Genomic DNA, 16,627 nt, shown 5'->3' with positions numbered 1-16,627 from the left:
TTTAACATTGCTCTTCTCTTCAGGTGGACTTTTTGAAATATATCCACATTTCTAGTCATTTCTTTCTATTGTTAGGACTTGTGTTTAAAATCAGTTTAAAGTCTTTTAATATGTAATAAGCTTTTTTTTCCTCTGAGTGTCTGGTATACTGTCTTTTAAAAAATGCTGTACTATCTGCAAAAACTTACTGTTTGAGGTGATTATTAAATTTTTTTTAAACAAACACTCCTGTTACGCTTCCTTTCAGGTATGTTATTCTCATGGATGTTGTTGGCCTTTGTACTGCAGTTAGTATACAGAGACTCTTTGTTGTAATACATGGAACCAGCTCTTGTATGTTGTTGAAGGTTCTGAGACTTGGTTCTTTGGCTAAATACTTCCTGCATCTCATCCTGACGTAGTGTACACTGTTGTAGTGGAATAACTGAAGTCACACAGTATTGTACTTCTGCCTTCACTGCTTTTTAATTTCCTGTATATATAGCAGTTCTTGTTAACGTTTTACCCGAGTAGCCAGCAATATTGCATCATCTTGTAGATGCAATAATCATCTTGTAGCTGCCATAAAGTACACTTAATTTGACTTTATTTGGAAACAGTGCTAATTCAGCATTTGTCATTCCTGTATGACTTTTCATCCCAATTTGTAATCGCTATTTTGTTAAACAAAAAGGGACGTCAATGTGTTAGGGTTTTGTAATCTAAATCTGTAAACTGAAGTAGGTTGAATCGTTATGTCAGGAAGTGAGAGATAATGATAAAGACAAGAGGCATCAGGTGATCTATCAGGGTTCTGAATGATTTTTTTCACAGTGTATTGGAAACAAACTGAGTCTCAGAAATTAGGAAAAAAATAAGATTAATTGAAATCCTTTTATTCATTTGAAAAGCAGCCAAAAATATAAAGAATGTGGCTAGTTATTTCAAATTTATTCTGTTCAATTTAGTTTAGAATCCATGTTTTCTTAATTTGTTGGTACAGGGCTATTGATTTTTAGAGTTTTTATCACTTACCTTTCTCTTTTTAAAATTTTTTTAGGTCAGAAGCTCTTCAGTTGTCATGTGTGCAGTAATTCTTTTTCTACAAAAGGAAGTCTAAAAGTCCACATGCGTCTGCATACAGGAGCAAAGCCGTTCAAATGTCCGCACTGTGATTTACGGTTTCGTACGTCTGGGCGCAGAAAAACCCACATACAGTGTCATTATAAACCAGAGACCAAGAAGGTTAGGAAGCCTGTTGCCCGTACTTCAACTGAGGGACTACAGCCAGTCAGTCTCCTTAATTCATCCTCAACAGACCCAAATGTTTTCATCATGAATAACTCTGTTTTGACGAGTCAGTTTGATCAAAATTTACTTCAACAAGGACTTGTGGGCCAGGCTATTCTGCCTGCTTCTGTGTCAGGTAAAAACAGGTTACTTGTTGTTGGTATTTAGATGAAATACTGAACTTTGCTTTCTACTAGGCTTCAGAAACTTATACCAAATGCTACTTCCAAGCAGGTAGCGTTCAACTTCCTGCACAGTGATGACATAAATAGCTATTTATCTTAGAATGAAGAGAAAAATGTATGCTGGTCATAGTTCACTTAGAAAGATCTCTTAAGTTCTGCTGTGGTGTTGCACTGTAGAAAGGAAGAAAACACGGATAAGTAGCAGGAGTACTTGTGTTCTTTTTGGTAATATTCTTGCCTTTTCTTAAAAAGGAGAGAAGCGAAACAGTTTTGCAGCGGTGTCTTGTTCTTGTATTTAACTATAGTCATCAGCTACCCTAAGCTGTTGTCTGAAACCAACAAACAGAGTTCAGAATATACTGGTAAATGTTTTTTTGACAAGCTTGGTTTGTGAAAAACTGGAGATTTAAAAACTATCTGATGTTTGCTTGGAGTTCTTGAGTGAACAGAAAAAGGAGTCCTAGGAAGAGGCAGGAAACTTTTAAAATCAAGATTACTGATTTGCATTTTGCCCAGAGGAGGTATTTCTTGGATGCTTCATAAAGTAGATTTATTTACTGTAGTAAGGGATTTTGGATAGGCAAAGATTAATGTTTCTGAGACATGAACCAAAGGAGGCTGGTTGATCATACTTAATACTAAAGGTGTTTGGAAAAGGTATGTCAAACACAAGGTGACTTCTTCACCTCTTCTGAGCATTTGTAGCAACAGTCTGTTCGACTTTAATATTAGTTTTCTAAGTTGTTAAGATTTTGTTTTTCAAATGCCAATGTACCTTTATTTCCACCCACATGTGTGTAGGTTTACCTTTGATTCCTTCTTGAATAATGTTTCTGTTCTGTGCATAAATGTGGCAATGACTTTCCCCTGCGTGTTCAGGTGTACATACCTTGTGTAAGTGTTGCTTGTATTTAGGGGTGGCATACTCTCCAATGAAATTTATACCAAATTTCTCCAGGTTTCCAAAGCTACTTTGGAGCAGTTTTTGGTTTTGGAAGATGCCAGCTTGTGTTTAAGTAATAGCTATCCCTAAATTATATGGAATTTATAATTAGCAACTGCAAGTTAAGTTTCCTCGCATATATACATGTGTTTGTATAGCTTTTGTAGCGATTTCATTTATAAAAATAAAAAAGCTAAAAGAGGTGGTCAGTAATGATAAAGAAAAACATTGTAATATGACTGTTTTCTTTGGTAGCTGGAGGTGACTTAACTGTGTCCTTGACAGATGGTAGCTTGGCCACTCTTGAAGGAATACAGTTACAACTTGCTGCTAATCTAGTTGGACAAAATGTTCAAATCTCTGGAATAGATGCCACCAGTATTAACAACATAACATTACAGGTAGGTTGCTTTTAGGCTCTTGTCTCTAATTTTGTAGAGTCAGTTTGAGGACTGAAGGAAGTTTAGTGAGTATACTTCTGGAAGAGTTCCCTTGAGCGAGGTGTTTGGCAGTTCTGTGCTATATCAATTGTACACTGATAAAAGACTTCAACAATAGCTACATTGTGGGGCTTTTCTGTTTAAGTTTTTCTCCTACAGTCTTCCTGTTTTTTACCCCTCTGGGATTTTGTCAGATTGCTTTAAATGCTGCTTTTTCTTTTAATTGCATTTTGTCTTTTTCACTTTAAAAGCATTTTAGGCTAAATCTCCCCACCCAGCAGTCCCCACCCCTGAAAACAACTCAAATGATTACAGAGAATGTTTTTTTCCTTACCATGACACCTGCGTTATTTAGCATGTTTTTAGATACTTGGTTTCAGAATTTAAATTCCATTTGAGCTTGTAAAATGAACAATACAGGTACTTTTTATATAAAGTGAGATGATTACGTTTAAATTTTAAAATGATGTTAACAGTTTTGATGAACTAGTTTAGGTTTCATCAGTTTCACAGAATCATTCTGAGGTTGGAGAAGACGTGTGGAGGTCAACAGGTCCAACTCCAAGCTAAGGGAAAAGTCATTTGCAGAGTTGCATTGACTTGCTTGGAGTCTGTCTACTCAAAAAGTTTCTAAAATAGTCGTCTTTGATTTTGACTAGTTTTGTTTCCTCCAGTTCCCAAATACTCATCCCTAAAGAATAAAATGTCTATTTTAAATATTGAGAATAGATGTTTGGTAGTGAGCTGGGAGCTTTCAGACTCATAGGAGCTGAAAAAGTAGGTAATTTCTGATATCAGTCTTATCTTTTGCTCCATGCCTTTCTGCTTTGAAAGTCCTGAAAACAGCATTAAGAGTAAATGCAACAGTAAGTCCGTACAGAATGCCAGTATAATGGGTACCCAGAGTCCAGCATGCTTGTATGCAACTATAATAATGATTTCCCAAACTTTTTGATGAGGGATGAATCTATAGCTGAAGCTAGACAGGCTGTTTACATGTAGACTTTGGAGACTTTCTATATATATAGACACATTTAAAAACAAACAAAAAAACCCAATAAAAACTAAAATGTTCAATTCTGAAGTTCATACATATACTCTATATGCACCTTTTTGAATTCTAGGTTTGCTATGTATATTCACGTAACCCATATTTGTTAACTTCAGATTGAGAACTTGCTTTTCAGATTGATCCAAGTATTCTACAGCAGAGTAATTTACTTGCTCAGCAGCTAACTGGAGATCCCAATATGGCTTCACAGAATCCCACCCTCCAGACAACAGAAAACACAGTGCCTGCTAATGTGGTTATTCAGCCTATATCAGGCCTGTCTTTACAGCCTACAGTAACATCTTCAGCTAACATGACAATAGGATCCCTATCTGAGCAAGAGTCTGTGCTGACAACCAATGCTAGTGGTAAGCACTGTCATAAGTCTTATGCTTTGAATTTCTTAGTTTCAGTCATGGCACTGAGAATTTTTTTAATACCTTGTTTAAAAAGATAGGCATATACTTCATGTAGCAGCATATTCAGCAAATTCTACAATTTTATCATTTTTAATACTTTTTTCATAATGTAAGCTATATAATGAAAATAGAAAGACATTTATAGTCTTTAGAAATGTATAAAAAGTTTGAAAATCTTAACCTTTAGAGGAGTGAATTTAATAGTGGAAACAATTTCTCCTTTAGAGTGCAAGTTCTAAAATCTCATGTTGGCTACATCTTTTTATAGTAAGAATTTAGAATCATATAGATAAGATATATATATATATGATATACACATATATAAATATAAATCTATATATACATCTATATATGTATAGATGTATATAGTTTTATATATAAATATATTTAGAAAATGTAGTAATTGTTTTAAAAATTGTATGTATTGTAAAGATAGCATCTTCATAGATTTGTTTTTGTTTGTTCTATCTATTTAGGTACACAGGACATCTCCCAAGTCATGACTTCACAGGGTATGGTATCATCTTCAAATGGACAACATGAGATAACGTTGACCATAAATAATTCCAGTTTGAGCCAAGTTTTGGCTCATGCTACAGGTTCTACTACTACAAACTCTTCAGGAAGTCCTCAAGAAATCACTCTTACAATATCTGGTTGGTATTTTTAATGATTTCTTAATGTTACCAGGTCTCCATTTCATAGGCTAGCTATACGGTATTTGAGGATATTTTCCACTTTCCACAGCATTCCTGTGGCGTACTTTTATATACATCATCTTTTAAAGATACTCCCCAAATCTGCCTTTGAAAACAGCGTACATTTACTTGGAGGACCCGTTAAATTGGTTCCCTATTTTATTCATAGTCTTGATTCAACAGATATTTCTCAGGGAGAAAGCCTGGATAAGCAGTTCATATTTCCTTTCCATGCCCTATGTGGTGTAGTATAACTCCTGGGTAATACTGGGATGGGAACAAGCAGCTCGGGGCAGGTGTTGGGGTTGAGTTTATACGATCTATATTTACTTAAAGTACAACCATCTCCTAATATGTGCCCTGATCGTTCTTTGAGTTGTACTATTCAGTCTTTATAATATGTAGTTAATACGCTGGCTCTCTTTGAATACATTTGCACCAACTTTCTGTAGTGCCTGTAAGAGACTGATCCTATTATACAGCATAAATAGCTGTCCACTTCCCCCCAAGACACTTTTTGTATCATTGCATTTCTTTAATAGAATTCAGTATAATATTTAGTGCTTCTCTCTTTTATTTTCTTTTATTCTTTTTTCTTTTCTGTAAAGCGTTTAATGTTTTTGAAGTGTTGTGGCAATAATGTCCATGTTAAAGTGTCATGGTTCCCCACCTCTGTTTTTTTGCTTGTCAATGGATGTTCACACATATAAGGAAAAGGGACTTTAGATGTGCAACAGCTGACAGAATCTGCCTTCAGTTTCTGCGTGTTGGGTGCCTGTTGACGGTTCCACAAAATTAAAACTGATGCTTTTCCAAAAGAGAACATGTTAAATGCAATTCATTAACCATATAATAGATATAAAAATATTTTAAATATTAGCCCTTAGTTTGCTAGGTTGTATAGGTTCATGAAGTTGGTGACTTGAATCTAAGAAAGATCAATTTGTCTAAATATTAATAAACAGAAGTATCTCTCTGTGTTAGTATCTAGATGTATAGTTATGTGCGTACATAACCACATCTGCATTAAAAATGTTGAACCACTGCATAATGAATTTTGTGCTTTGGTTTTATTTTCTACTTCTCTTATCTCTTATGATATGATCAATTTTTTATTGTCAAAAGTACAGTAGTAGAATAATGTTGAGATACTTCCAGTTATAACAAGATTAATTTCTGTTTAGGCCAAGATCTTATCCAGCATAATTCTGGAAGCAGTGATATGAATGGTAGCTTAAGGCTGACAACACCAACCATCAACAGCCAGAGTACAGGGGCGACATTAACTATAAGCAATGACCAGCTTCTTTCTCAGGGCACTTCACTAAATGCTCCAGGTATGCATAAAATGATCTGCTAAGAAAAAACATAATGTTGTGTTAAAAAACTAAATGGTAGGCTGGATAACTGAATCTGGAATAGTATGATCTTGCATGTTACAATTGGGGAACTACAAGGCTTGGGTGTGTTTTCTCACTAGCCTGACATTGTTGTGCCAATTTAAATTATCCACTCCACAGAGTAAGAAAGAAATACAAATGAGGCCAACCCCCAGAATATTCTGTAAAATTTTGAGGTTAAGGCATGCTCTTATGTAATGAAAAACAGGCAGTTGGGTTGTACCTTCTGTCTCATCTTTTCATTTCTTTGAGACTTATGAACTGAGAGCTGTGAGGCCTCTAGTCACATGTTGGAGAATCTATTTTTATACAGGTATCATATAACAGTTTAGTATAGCTAAATAAACTAGCCTATTTAGCTGTTATAGTTTATCAGCCATGTTGTGAAAATGGGGTGGGATTGTTGTGTTGTGGAGTTTGAAATTTTGGTTTTACTACCTTGAGTCAAAGTAGCCTTTGAGAATTCTGAAAGCAGACAGACTACAGAAATGTGTAGCCTGAAATTTCTTCAGGTGTTCTTTTGGCAGTGAAAATGCCTTCTTACAAAGTTATGGCTTTGCAGTGTGATATACATCAAGCTATATTTAGAACTATTTTTTCGAATTTTATCATTTGACTGATGGTTTTTGACATGTGATTAGTTTAACTGTTTTTTTTTGCTTTTGAGACATAGAAGCATAGCAAAAGAGAAATAGAAATGATTAAGTTCAATTAAAATAATAAATTTGCAGTTAGAGCTTATGTAACAGGCTTTTTAACTATTCTACATATATTCCAGAGCTTAGTACAACAGGTGGAACAAACCTTCCTTCAACAACACCCATGTCTCAGTCTACAGTTTCTACACAGAATTTGGTAATGTCTTCATCGGGAGTTGGAGGAGATGGTAGTGTCACTTTGACTCTTGCTGACACTCAGGGAATGTTGTCGGGTGGTCTTGATGCGGTTACACTTAATATCACTTCACAGGTAAGAAATGTTTTTTCTGAAGTGACAGATAAACTAACATTACTGTTTTGAGGGCAGGAATTTGGGATTTTGCTTTAAAAAATAATTTTGTATGAGATCAATTTTTTTGTGATAAACTGATTGTATATGTGGCTACTGCAAGTAATTCTTTAGAGAGCAAAACCTGACCAAGCCACTTAGAAGAAATTAAGTTTATGGTATTTTTAATTGTAGCTTTTGTGTTTTTCCCCTTTAAATGAAAAGGGAGATTGGCAATGAATATTTCCTGTGGGTACTCTTGGATTAGTTCTTACCTAATCACAGAACTGGTAGATAGTACTTTCTCAAGGGTTGGAATGAGTGTTACAGTAAAAATGTTTGAGAAATGTTAGTAGCAAATCCGCTAAGTATTCAGTACGCACAGAATAAATAATGAAAAAACAATAGGCTTGCTTTAAAATGTAATTTTTTTTCCTTCTGGTTAAATTTAGGCTGTCCCTTTATTCTTTATTGACATGTGAAATAAGTCATATGCTGTTGTAATAATTTATGAATTGTTCTGTTGGGAAGGTAGCAAAGGCTGTCTTTTCTCTCCTCAGTCTTCCAAAAATACCTTCCAATTTTGATTACATAGTTCTGTATGGAAGAGGATTAAAAATAATTTAATCTGAGACAGAATAGTTGACCTGCGATAATAGGACACATTATAAAGACCTTGATGTAGCCTTTCCTTGAGGTCCTAACTCCTAGAGGCCAAAATAAGATCATTCTTTCACCTTGAGAATGCTAACGTGAGAAAGTATCATCACTTTAGTTTAGTTTAGTTATACAACATATTGTTCAGTAAACAATATAGTTTAGTATTCGCAGACTTTTTATTGTTTAATCTGGTAAATTTTTATCTTCCTCCTTGTGGGTATACGAGTTGAAGAGTAATTGTGTTAGTTCTTTTCACAGCAAGTAATAGGAAAGTGATTAAATTAATCCCTCTTTAATAGAGGTAGAGCGATAAGAAATGATGCAAGAACTGTGCAATATGGCTATCATCGCCCAGGTAGCTTTAGCATTAATTTTGTTTTTATTATAATGTAAGATTTTTGTGGTGTCATTGAAAGCTAAAGACGGGGAAAGATTGGGTGAAGGCTTCTTAAATGTTTCTAGTGATGCATTTGTCATTTTTGATGTTAGAGTAACAAAGCAACATGTAGCTTCATTTCAGACTTTGTAATCATTTAAACAATGTAAAGTTAAGTGTTGATGATTATTAATAAGCTGCTAAGTTAAATTAATTAGACGTTAAGTCAAATAATGGAAAATCGTATTGGCTACTATGCAAACAGTGTATGTAGCGCAAATTGTGATAAATGGACAGGTAGTACATAAAGTTAGTGCATTTCCTGGGGAGATGGAAAAGTCTTTAATAGTAAGAAATAGAAGTAGTGGTGTGATGTTAGTAATTGTGAATCTGAATTGGTAATTTTTCTGTGATTTCATGTATTTTGGAAGTAGATTTATTTAACAGATTTTAAAAGGGGAAATATTGTGGGAAGACCATGCAGAAAAAGCAAAAAATAGGGTTAAAGAAAGTATGATCTGAAAAGACACAGATAAGGGAAGGATGAAACATGCAGCACTTGATGCAAGACTTGGAAAAATTGAACTGAATCTCTGCTTTTACAGGCTTCCAATCATTGTTACCCTTAAGTTGGTAGGTTTAAGATGCGAGGGGAAGAGGAGAGAAAACAGTAACATTTGTTCAAATAGGATACTGGAAAGGGTCTTTTTCTAGGGAAAAAAGTTTTGAGGTATAAAAATAACACGCTTGACTGCAATTAACTGTTTAAATATAATTACTCCTACCTTTTTTTTCCCTTCTCCTCCCCTCTTTCACAGGGTCAGCAGTTCCCTGCTATACTTACAGATTCCAGTCTCGCTAGCCAAAGTGGGTCAGGCTCACAGCAAGTCATACTGGTGAGCCATACACCCCATTCAGCAGCTGCCAACTCTGAAGAAATAACATATCAGGTAGATGCAATGTATTTCTTTGTCTCTTGTGGGTAAAAGATGTTACTAATAAAAAGTATTACAATGATTCTTCTGTATACTGAAGCAGGAAGACTGATGCCATTCCCATTGGGAAGAGGTTTATTTTAACTGCCTAGGCATCCAGATTGTGCTTAAATTTTGAGTGAAGAATACTTTTTCATATTGAAAAAAGCCAACAAAGGCTTCAGGCTCTGCTGGAGCCAGCAGCCCTCCAAGGCACATGCCCAGGAGTGTAGTGGGGTCACCGCTGCAGTGCTGGTGTGGGTGGCCCAGCCTCTGCCCCAGCACCTCTGAGCTCCTCTGAGGTGCTTTTGCAGTTGTATCAGCAGGAAAAGAAAAATGAGTTAGCCTGCTGCAAGGGGGTCAGAGGACGTGGTGAAAGAAGACGTGTAAACGTCTTACATACAATACATCAAGTGTCTCATTGACTTTGTTTTTCCTGTTAAGATTTGTCTTCTGCAATCCCAGTCACCTGCAAAGTGGGATAGTGACTGAGTAGCAGTATTGTGTAGCAATGCTGTAACAGTCAAAATATAACAGTAATGTAAACTACTTTTCTGTCTTTCTGGTGACTGTTGACAGACCTTTCAACATTTTGGCCTTTTCCTTGGAGGTTCCAACTAGTTGGAAATGTGCATACATGTATAATTAAATGTGTGTGTGTATCATTCTGTTCAGTGTGTATTATATCATTCCTAATTTTGTTACTATTCCTGCTTTCTATTATGGAAAATATTCTGTGTTCTGTATCTTTCTCAAGTTCAGTTCATCCTGAATAAGTCATTTAGAGTACTTCCTTTATCTTTTGTTTATTTTCATTTTTCTTTTTATAACCTTTTGCATTTAAGATTCTTTTCTATCCACGAAGTTCAGCGAGTTTTGTGTTACCTTATTTGAAGAAAGTGAAATTTTTGCAAATGCCATCGTTGATTAAAAACAAAAAATAACACAGCAAAATCCCACCCACACCTCTCAACTTTTCATTACAATTTCAGTACTTATGAAATCTTCTGTTGGTAGCTCAGAGCTAATTCCTTAAAGGAAAGAGTTCTTGAAGAATAAACTAACCGAAGAGAAAACGTAATTATCCTCTGTAAAAATCGGACACTCTTTGTTGTTTTTGTTGTTGTTTTTGTCTGAGATGCTTTTGTCTTTGAACTTTGGTGAGAAAAGCATCATCTGAGATGCTCAGGAATATACAAGTGTAGGAAAATATTCATATACTCAAACACATTGGGTTTTTAGGACATAAATGAATTTGAGCATAGTTACTCTAATATTTTTGTTTTCTTAACTGTATATGGTCATTCTTAAGAGCAATGAAATACAAGTTTATATTTACATACAACTTATGTTTTTCCTTTGCGTTGATAGCTGCTTGCAAGTACTCCAAAAACTGATCACATTGAAAAATAAACAGCTGTTGTGGGTGTGCCTATGTAATTATTTGACTGTTTTACAAATTGTTATAGGTGGCAGAGGTTTCTCCTAATGTGACTAAAAGCAGTCAAGCAGAAAAAGAAAGTCGTGTGCACCAGTGTTTTGAGTGTAGTCAAACGTTCTCTTCAGCCACCATGTTGATGCACCATAGTAAAGAGGTTCATGGCAAGGAAAGAATACACGTTTGCCACGTCTGCAATAAAGCCTTTAAGCGGGCAACGCATCTCAAGGTATTTGGTAATAACAGTGGATCGGTCTGTTAACTCGTTCTTTCGGTTTGGACTTCATGCTAATGAAAGATACCTGTTACCCCTTTCCTTTCTGTTCATAGTCTGTGAGATATGAATCTGAGAGGGAGAGTCTAAATGGTACTGCTTGCACAGATAGACAACTCTTTCCTGGACCACAGAGAGTATTTTAATGCGTATATTGACCTTAGAAAAATGTGAATGACTGTCATGCAAATAGCAATGGCAGAAAAAGATTTCATTTATTTTATTTGCTTATATATGTCAGCATTGCTTGTCCTGATTTCCAGATAGGCTTTTGTAATCATAGGAAACACTTTACTTTGCGCACTATCCTTTGATTTTTAGGTGCTCTCTCTTTTGAGCACAATGCAAGGAAGCATTGTTTTTAAAATATCCTTATATTGTTGCGGTTTAGTGATATTTTCTTCGTTTTCTTTAGATTATGAACAACCTGATACTCCTGAATCTTTTCAGAAATTTTAGTTGTATTTTTTATTATGATTATAGAATGTTCCTGTTAAGAGTATCGGGCTGTAGTAGACAAGTGGTCTCTCCAGGCCAGTATCCCATCTCTGAGAGATACTAAAAGGCAGTGGTTTGAAGAAGTGTATTAAGAACAAAACAAACATACAACTTGTCCAGAATTTTTACAGCTTCCCAGAAGTTATAATAAGAAATTTCCAGATCCAGAAGCCATGTCTTAATATTTAGTAGTTCTTCAGAGAGCTTTTTGGGAGACTTTCTCTCATTTTTGTATCATATTTTAAGGAAATATACTCTGGTTGTGAACTTCACCCCCTTGGAGTGAGCATGCGTTACAACAAGATTATTGGTCCGTGGGGAAACTCTCAGAATGCTGTCAAACTCAGTTACTTATGTTTTAGGAGAAATTTTCCAGCAAAAAGTTTTTGGAATACAATATAGATAATTGTTTTCCTTAAGTGATGATGAAAAAAAAACAACACAAAAACAAAACAAAGATACCAATCTCTTGTTTTCTTAGAAGTAAACCTTTTCTAAGCTCAGCATTAGCGTGTTAAGACCACTGAAGTTAGAACTGATATTAATGCTTCTTAATAAAATGTGCCATACTTTCATTCTGCTCTCTTACCTGCAAAGACCTTAGTGTTTTTTAATTAATTCAACAGTCTGTTGTTAAGTGGTTCAATGTGCATGTTGATAGTGCAGCTCTTTGTGTTGTGACTGTCTTCTTCTGAGGCCTTCGCTCTTTCAGAATAATACTTATTCAGGTGCTGAGTATAAATGTCCATGCATCAGGCAAATGAGGGGGAGATGGATGAGAGGGGGAAAAATCCAGTACTAACTTACTATGTATAATTGCCCTAAATCCATGTTTGTAAGTGGAACAAAGTATTCAAAGAGCACTTTGAATGAATAACTTTGTCATTTTGCTTCACATAACTAGTGAGGGTACTACTGTATTCAAAAAAAAAAAAAAAAAAGTCCACACAGTTCTCGACAGAGGTCTTCAGGAATGTAAAGCTACTGATGCCTCAGACTTACAAAGAGATGATATGCAAATGCAGTGTCTCTTCTAAAGGGAAAAAAAAACCTGCAGGCTTCCATTGTCCTCCTGCTTGTCTGTTGATGACTAAGATCCTCTGCTTTTGTCTTCAAAATGTGAATATATTTCTGTGTTAGATACTGAAGGTTTTTTAAATGGTTCTAAAACATTATCTTTTTCTCTACTGGCTTAGGAACACATACAAACCCATCAGGCTGGACCTTCACTGAGTTCCCAGAAGCCTAGGGTGTTTAAGTGTGATACTTGTGAAAAGGCTTTCGCTAAGCCAAGTCAGCTGGAGAGACATAGTCGCATTCACACAGGTAACAAGGGAAATGTTATAAATAAAAATGGGGAAGTTATCTATATTGCTTCTAAGATGGAGGGGACTAACTGTAAGCTATAGCTTAAGACAACACCCAGAAAATGATTAGTCAGTTCTAATGAAATTTCTAACTAATGAAATTCTAACTAATGAAACATTAGTTCAGTGAGTCAGCCAGAGTTTTCTCTTTCCCCAGTATCGTTGTCTGGCAGTTAGCTTTTGGCCGCTCTTCATGGATTTAAAGCAAAATTCCAAATCTCCTCAAGCTATCGTGTTAGCCTTGTCATTTTTTCTTGGTTGGTATCACTTTCCTGTCTTGTGAAGGATAATCTGAGTTTCCCCCTTTTGACTGGATCTTCACTTTGTACTCTCAGATTCAGTCTTGCACTTTTTAGTATTACATCTCTGCTGTATAGACTTGCCTATATATCCAGCTGTCTTTTGCATGCTCTCATTACGTGCATCTCAAAATATTAGAACTTTCTTTTCTTTGACTTTGATAAGTACAGTCTTAATCAAATCCATATGAAATGGTTTGGCTTTTTCGCAGAACTCTTTTCTGGATGTCATTGTACTGTGTTGGATTCTTGTTTATATGCCTTCATTCTCCTCCGTTGCACCAACCACAAACTACCTGTCTTCCCATTCAAGTGACTTTGAGCTGTTCTCAATCACCTTCTCTGCCTGCCCCTATCCCTTTCTCTCTCTTCTTTCTTCCCTCTTCCCTGTCTCTATACCCCCAGCCCCTTATTGAGCTATTTATTCCAGTCTCTGGTCAGCATGTGATCTCTAATTCTCACCCTGTTTAAAATTTCCCTCCACATACCTGCATGCATTCTACCATATGTACCAAATGTTGAGAGGGGATGTTCCTCGACTGTTCATTCAGTTTTATCTTCAAAACATTTTTAAATCTTTTGCCAGTATATCATGAGGTCTGCACATAAATGATTGTGGTCTGATACTTGCTTTACCACGAAAAAAAGGATTTGAGAAAAATTATTCAAGAATTCAAAATGTTTGTGGATGAATTAGATCAGGCCTATATAATGTACAGCCTTCTGTGCATTGTCTGATTTGTTCTGGAAGAATGAATTTGCCTCATTTCAGTTGACTAATTCAGCACACGGTTTGTATACTGTCAAAGGTAAAAACAGGAACAGTAATTGCAAACACCACCTCATTTACACATCAGTGTTTGACGAGCTTTGGGTTATTAGGATTTGCCAGGCAACTGAGAGCCAGAGGGGCTGCAGATCCTTTCCATCTTTTTTCACATTTTGTTCTCCTACTGTTGAGATCTCTCTAGCAGGAAAGGATAGGAGGGTGGATAGAGAGGATTCATGAACTTACGATTAATTTATGGTTTGAGGCCTTTCAAAAAGAAAATCCTTAGATTTGGGAATTCTGAGAACAGGTTTACGGATGCTGCAGTAGGAGGCATGGATAGATAGAGGTAGTGGGCATTTGCAGCAGTTTGTCAGCTAGCAGCATTTATCACTGCTCAGTTGTAGCTAGTTGTATTTATTCCCATAATACATAGGTGTCTGTAAGGCTGCTTTATAAAAGCTTTTTACACCTGGTTGAAGGTGGTTTCTCATCTGGTTGTGAGAGTAGGCTTTGATTTGATCTGTTACAGCTGTTATGTTTTAGAGGTCTCTGGTGATCCTGTGCGTTCTGATTTAACAGGGTGCCTGTGCATGCTTCTCTTTCCTCCACCCCCTACCCCAAGAGAATTTCAGCTGTGGATGAGTGGTGAGACTTCTTTGTGGGAGAAAAACCGAAGAAGGGGAGCAGAGCTTCTTTATTGTTACAGTGGTGGAAAGGAACATTCTGGTTATACTGGGGGCGGGAAGGGAGAGCCAGGAGTTACAATGAAAGGAGATTAACCATCTTTAGAATTCCACGATAATTTGCTTTCTGTATAACTGGCTTAAATAATTCAGATCTTAGAAAAAGGGAGTGTTCTGTTCTAAGAGTCCCCCAAATAGCTTGAAATCAGGGAAGAAGCCAGTATCCCTCCTCCCTGCTTTGGCTTATGCTGTCCATTGTAATAGACACAGAGCCCTTCAGGAAGGCTGTGGAGAGACCAGAGTCCCTTTATGCATCTGTTTCTCATAAATCTGCACAATCATAGGGAAAAAAAAAAAATCTTCCTATTTTGGATTCACTTATAATATACTCAGTAAGTTGTCAGATATTTTGGGATTTCTTGGACTTGAGTGTTCATAAGCTGGGAATGCCCACAAGCTGCAACAATCCTTGCGGAATTCATTTTTATATTATTGTTGTTTGAAGTTGTAGATTGACTTGCAGCTGTAACATAACATTCTCTTCTGAAAGAATGACTGCGCTTTTAAAAATCCCTTAAGAAAAATGAGTGAAACTGTGCTGCAAATAAATCTTTAGATAGGTGCTCTTACGTACACAGGCTTTCCTATCAAAGTTTAGGAAAGCCAATAAGTTTAGACTTAGAGATGATTCTTGTCTGTGAGAAACTGAATCTTGATTAAACACTTTTAATGGTTTATAATGGGCAATACCTACTGAATCTGTGTGGCCTAAAGAAAATCACGTTGTCTCTATGAGTTAAATCGTAGATTCATCTAGGTTGGAAAAGACCTTCAAGATTACTCTAGTCAAAAATATCTGAGGAAACAGATTTTCTACTTCAAACTAGTGAAATTGTTGTTAACAAAAATACAAAGAACATCTCTGTGCTGCAGTTTTCATTTCTATGTCAGTCCCCTTTCTGATCCGTAGTCTGAAGACACACAAAAAAATACACAGGCTGCATGCTACATACCCAGAAAACCTGTCAGCATTTTTTCTGAAAAAGCAGATCTTTCAGTGGAGGAAGGAACTTGGGTTTTAAAGTAATTGATAACTGTTAAATCTGAGTATCAAAGTGGGTGGGGCTTTAGGCATAATTTTGCCACTACATTGAAGATTTGTAATGCTCTGCAACTTAACTTCTTGAGAATTTTCCTTGAAGTGATGCTTTGCACAGTTATTTTCAGCAGTGTTGTTGGAAACACTATGTAGTGATTACATTCCTGAATGGATTTATCAGAGCAGTCTTCCAAAAAACTTCCTTTTGGACACATATGAGAGTCCCTTTAGTTGGCAGGTTAGCAGAAAAAAATATTTTGCAAGACTGCCCATTTTTCCCTCAAAGTTCAAAATCAAAATACATAAAAAGCTTTGTTTTCAAGATCTAGGGATGTATTTCTATATTTGGTAGCTGAGTTTGTTATATGAACAATAGTCCTCTCTCTTCAGCTTGCCCACCACCCAAATCTGTCTTCCCTCTGCCTATCTTAAGAGTATTGTTTGCATCACTGTAACATACATTAGCGTAAGCATCTGAAGTCCTCCTGGGGTAGGGACATCTTAATAGAAATATACTTGTTACATTCATATACTTCTATTAGGATCCCTTTTCTCCCCCCAAGAACACGGAAATCACAGAATTATTCCAAGTAGATCCCTGAACAGACCAAAATCTGCTCTCCTGGTTCCTGCTATTGTGATCCTGTTATTTGTCTTGTTTCCTTCTCTCAGGATCCTGAATTCCACTATCTGATAATCACTGCACCCAAGGGTGTTCCTGACCTTCACATTCCCAACTAATTCTCCTTTGTTTGTGATTATGAAGTCCAGCCGAACAGCTCCCCTTGCTAGCTT

The 16,627-nt window shown here is 36.1% G+C and overlaps 1 protein-coding gene across 6 annotated transcripts in view; it reads left to right on the top strand.

Annotated features, from left to right (window-relative positions):
- ZNF236 (zinc finger protein 236) overlaps positions 1 to 16,627 on the top strand; it is a 71,139-nt gene that overhangs the window by 51,918 nt on the left and 2,594 nt on the right. For 4 of the 6 annotated variants that reach the window (XM_040549518.1, XM_040549515.1, XM_040549514.1 and 1 more), the window contains 9 exons: positions 1,040 to 1,405; positions 2,653 to 2,798; positions 4,025 to 4,256; positions 4,784 to 4,963; positions 6,190 to 6,342; positions 7,184 to 7,374; positions 9,247 to 9,378; positions 10,872 to 11,069; positions 12,809 to 12,938. In XM_040549518.1, the coding sequence (XP_040405452.1) occupies positions 1,040 to 1,405; positions 2,653 to 2,798; positions 4,025 to 4,256; positions 4,784 to 4,963; positions 6,190 to 6,342; positions 7,184 to 7,374; positions 9,247 to 9,378; positions 10,872 to 11,069; positions 12,809 to 12,938 (1,728 nt within the window). The remainder of the gene's footprint in view (positions 1 to 1,039; positions 1,406 to 2,652; positions 2,799 to 4,024; positions 4,257 to 4,783; positions 4,964 to 6,189; positions 6,343 to 7,183; positions 7,375 to 9,246; positions 9,379 to 10,871; positions 11,070 to 12,808; positions 12,939 to 16,627) is intronic. The other 2 variants (XM_040549513.1, XM_040549517.1) reach the window with 2 other exon arrangements.

Source organism: Cygnus olor, chromosome 2 (assembly GCF_009769625.2).
Source record: "Cygnus olor isolate bCygOlo1 chromosome 2, bCygOlo1.pri.v2, whole genome shotgun sequence".
NCBI classification, from domain to species: Eukaryota; Metazoa; Chordata; class Aves; order Anseriformes; family Anatidae; genus Cygnus; species Cygnus olor.
Note: the sequence above shows the minus strand (reverse complement) of the source record. Positions and strands in the feature narration are given on the sequence as shown.